Source organism: Alligator sinensis, unplaced genomic scaffold (genome assembly GCF_000455745.1).
Source record: "Alligator sinensis unplaced genomic scaffold, ASM45574v1 scaffold1164_1, whole genome shotgun sequence".
Taxonomy (NCBI): Eukaryota; Metazoa; Chordata; order Crocodylia; family Alligatoridae; genus Alligator; species Alligator sinensis.
Window position 1 is genome coordinate 1,233,808 of NW_005842225.1, and position 4,218 is coordinate 1,238,025.

Here is a 4,218-nt window from a genome sequence, read left to right on the forward strand (position 1 = left end):
GCGCGCGAGCGAGCGCTGCCCCCCTCCCCTCGCCGCCCCGCCCCGCGCAGCCGGGCCGGGCCGGGCCGGGCCGGGGGCACTGCAGCCGCCCTGCGGGGTGCCGCACTGCGGGGTGCCGCGCAGGACCGGGCTCGAGATCAGCAAGCTGTGAAAACAAAACACCGCGACGGAGCCCGGGAGCCCACGCCGAGCCTCCGGCCTTGGTTTCCACCCTCCTTTCACACCGATTGTCAGAGGAAAACACATCGTGGACTGACGCTTTCTTGGCTCGGCGCCGGGCGCTGCCCCTGCCCCTGCCCCTGCGGGAGCTGGAAGCGTATCTTGGCTCCGGGGCAAGTTGTGCCGCGTCCAGAAACAACTTTCGTTGCAGGCTGGAGAGATTGGAACAAGCCCCTCCCGCTGAGAGCAGCAGCGGTTACGGTCACCGCCGTCCAGGGCGGCATTTCAGCAGCAGGGACGCGGCCCCCTTCTCGGAGCGGTTCTTTCCCCACTTGCGTTCGCTGACGGGACGGGGCCAAAGGATGGAAAAGCAGCCGATTTATCAGAAAGGGCAGACGAGGCACACGGGGGAAAGGCATTACTCAAAGTCGTGCAGGGCACAAACCCTTCCGTGAGCCGATTTAAGGTGCGTTGTCCAGACGGCGCTGGATTCCCTCCCTCCTGCGCACTGCAGGTAACGGAGAGGGACAGACCCAGCGCGGATTTGGTGCCAACAGCCCCTGACCCCGTTTAGGACATATTCGTTAGCCCAGTGGGTGCTCTACACCATTCATACCAGATTTAGGAGATGCTTTTGACACCTAGACCAGGAGGTCGGGAGCTGGACGAGGCCAGGTGACGGAGAAGTTACCAGGACCTATTCACCCTCCTGTGCTTATTTGGGGGGTGACAGAGGGAGCCTGGATGTAGCTCTGGCCATCTAGACGAGGGACACTTCAGTGCCGAGCGCAGGACATGCCAGCTTCACCTCGCCCTGGGAACCAGGCTTGGTGCTGCCTGCGCAGGACGACTGCCTCAGGGCTCCGGCGGCACAAGACGGGCGGGTTCGCGGCGTCTGGGGTTCTGCACAGAAGCAAGCTGCGAGTAGCCCGGCGGCCCCTCCGAGCTCGGCCCAGCAAGGCCCCCCACACTGGGACGGCGGGTACCAGTCCTCAGAGTTGCTACAGCCGTGTTCCCCAAAACACATCCTCACTACAGGAGTTATTTCTCTAGCAACTTCTGAGGCATTTGGCCTTTGGTTTCCACCCGTTAGCCCTCAGTGACAGCAGCGGGGAACTCCATCTCCACATGTGCTTGCCAGATGTTTGAGCGGGGACTAAAGGCAATAGGATGGGATTTGGACATCAATCCCAAACTGCAACGCTAAAGCACCTGCAGCCAGAGGCACAGGACTACAACCGTGCCAGAACACGAAGCTGTGAGCTCAAACCCATGCCAACACGATGGGCACAGAGCAATCCCGACCCCACACAAGAGTAAGTATGGCACGGCCGAACACTCACCTACTAGGAAGAGCCAGAACTTCTTCCTGCAGGCACCTACTTAACATAGCTGAATGACTGAAAACTAAGGGTAGCGCTGGGGACTTAACGCACTGAAAATAATTACATGGGACCGGTGGCACGAAGGGATCCTAGCACAGAACCATCGACACAGCCGTGGTATTACATATTTATTTTTGAAAGGCCAACACATCGACAGCTTTAAATACAACGTCCAACAGAACTATTCCGATGAAAGCAGCCACGGTACCGAAATGTGCGCTTACATTCGTACACCTGCTGGCATCATCCCAGTGCTCGTGCCAGAAGAGGTTTCCTGTTAAAAAAGAAATCCACAGGTTGCTTTTCAGCGCTCAAGTCACTTGGGCGAGACAAAACGTGCAGCAGACTGTTCTCCTGAATGCCTCTCACAGGTCTAGGGGAGCGGGGAGCCAGAGGCGGGACCCAAGGCCTGGTACAACTCCACCGCGCGCTGTCCCCCGCGCTGACCGGCCCGACCACGCAACCTGCCGGGACGCGGGGACGTTATGGCCTATTCAGCCCTGGCATGTCTGCTGGGACGCTCAAAGCTCCCAAGGATGCTGGTATTTGTTCCAGGTGGGACCAAGTCAACGAGCTCAGTTCCGCCAGACCGGGCCGCACTCTGCCTCAAACACCTGGGCCTGCCCCCCGGGAGGCTTTCCAGCGCCTCAGGAGTCACACCGTCGTACTGAAGGGTAGGTCGCGGCAGAAGCAGGCATGTCTTATATCAATTTATGGCCTCCCGGCCGTTACCTGTGACTTGCATAAGGATATCTACCTACCAGACAGATGTCTTTATTCGTATACGTCCTTCTGATCCGCAATGTAGTCTACGATCTCTTGTGGACACATTAGCTTTTCTGCTTCTGCGTCAGGAATTTCAAACCCTAGAAGGGAACGCACACACTCGATCTAAAGCAGGAACAGCAGCAAGGCAGAAGGCAGCTATCAAACAAATGCTGGTGCCCATGACGTGGCTCGAATGCAGGGGTAGGCGCCCTGTAGCATAAAGCTAGATTGGACACCTCGCTACTAGGCTGCAACATCTTGCCCAGAAGCAGCAAATTACGCGAGGCACAAGGAAAACCTGGCGCGGTTGGGGTTGGGGCTGGCTGCAGAGCTGCACTGAGTTTGTGCCTCCTCGAGCACAACCAAAGCATCAGGTGCACTCCCCAAGTTCTCACCCAGCCTGGCGTGCAACCGCTGGGACAGGACAAGGCGGTCTGGGTAATTACAGACGAACTAGCGCCTGAAGTGCCAGTGCTCTGACGTGCTCTAGCAAGCGCGGTCAGCATTTGCCACGTGCAGGACGCTCAGGGTGTGAGCCAGCCGCCAGAACAGGCTCTGGAGAGCTCCTGCTCTCCTGTGTCCAGTCCTTCTGGGGGCAAGCGAACTGCTCCCCGTGGAGATGGGAGCAGTTGCAGTTAAACTACATACTTCTGCTCAGTCTGTCTTCAATTAAAGCTGTCCCAAAAACCCACATACGTTCTCTCTTCTTTGCTATTGTAAATGTTTGGAATTTACAGTCGATGAATGCCAGAGCTAATTAGCTCGGCATTTAATTAAAACAACGTTAACAATCACGTAATCTTACAGAAAAAGAAGAACTAAGGTTTTGTTTGCAGGAGTCAACTTTGGGATCAAATAAATAAGTACGTGGAGGGTGGGGAGCACCGTGAACTAGGAGAGCAGCTGTGCAGGAGGGCCCCTCATGGGAGGATGGGGACCAGGGGCACAGACTACTAGAGGGTAAATTCAGGTTGGGCACAAGGGAAAACTTCGTCTCCGTCGGGGCCACCGGAGTCTGGAGCGGGCTCCCAGCGGGGCGGCGCCGTCGCCCGCCCTCCCTGGCGGTGTTCGAGACGAGGCCGGACGGGACCTCGCCGAGCGCATCCGAGCCCGACACTTCCTGCCCGCGGCAGGGGACCGGCTCGACGATCGTACGGGTCCCGCCCGGCTCTGTGACTCGGAAAAGAAAACCCTGCGTCAATAAGAAGAGCTCAGGCTGCGCGCGCAACGTACCAAACTCATCTTCCATGGCCATGATTATCTCCACTTGGTCCAAACTGTCCAAGCCCAAATCTTTCATGAAGTGGGAATCAGCTGTTAGCTGCAAGAAGAAGCGAACGCAAGGACAGCCCGGTCAGATGCACTGTGCCGACACCAAGGGAGGGGAAGGTAAAGCAGCAGCGGGCGATCCAGTTTCGAGCGGGGGAAGCCCACGTCCCACAGCGCGGCTCCCAGGACGACCGGGAGAGCTTGGCCTCTCTCACCCGAGCGGAGGATAGATAGCAGCTTCCGTCTAACCCCTCAGACCCGGCGCTGCGCGCCATCTACACTGCCCCGACTTCCGCGTTGTAAAAACAACCATTGTTAAAGCCGCCGGCAGATGGGGCGGGCATCTGACAAGCGGCCGTTCGCTGAAACCTTTCAAGATGAGGGGAAGAAAGCGTCTTCGTCCCTCGAGCTGCTCACAAGAAACACAAGTTTCCTGTTTCCTGACAGCTCCTACAGGCTGCTTTAGTTCATGAAGTGGCTGCCTCCCCCCGCCCACCGACAGCCGGCCCGGCCCGGCCCGGCCGCGCACCAGGCCGTGGCCTGAGCCCAGCGCTCACCTTTTCGGGATCGATCTTGTCGTACAGCTTCAGGACGTACAGAACGCGGTCCTTGATCCCCTGCAGGGTGGGAGGCAGCA

General features: G+C 58.2%; 1 protein-coding gene across 1 annotated transcript; it reads right to left on the bottom strand.

Annotated features, from left to right (window-relative positions):
* Positions 1 to 1,659: 1,659 nt before the first annotated feature.
* On the bottom strand, positions 1,660 to 4,213 carry NDUFAB1 (NADH:ubiquinone oxidoreductase subunit AB1; the record flags this gene model as incomplete). Its single annotated transcript, XM_006027132.2, has 4 exons — positions 1,660 to 1,818; positions 2,306 to 2,410; positions 3,546 to 3,633; positions 4,139 to 4,213. Coding segments are annotated over 3 exons (255 nt in total), but the record flags the coding sequence as incomplete, so codon positions are not given.
* Positions 4,214 to 4,218: the final 5 nt, after the last annotated feature.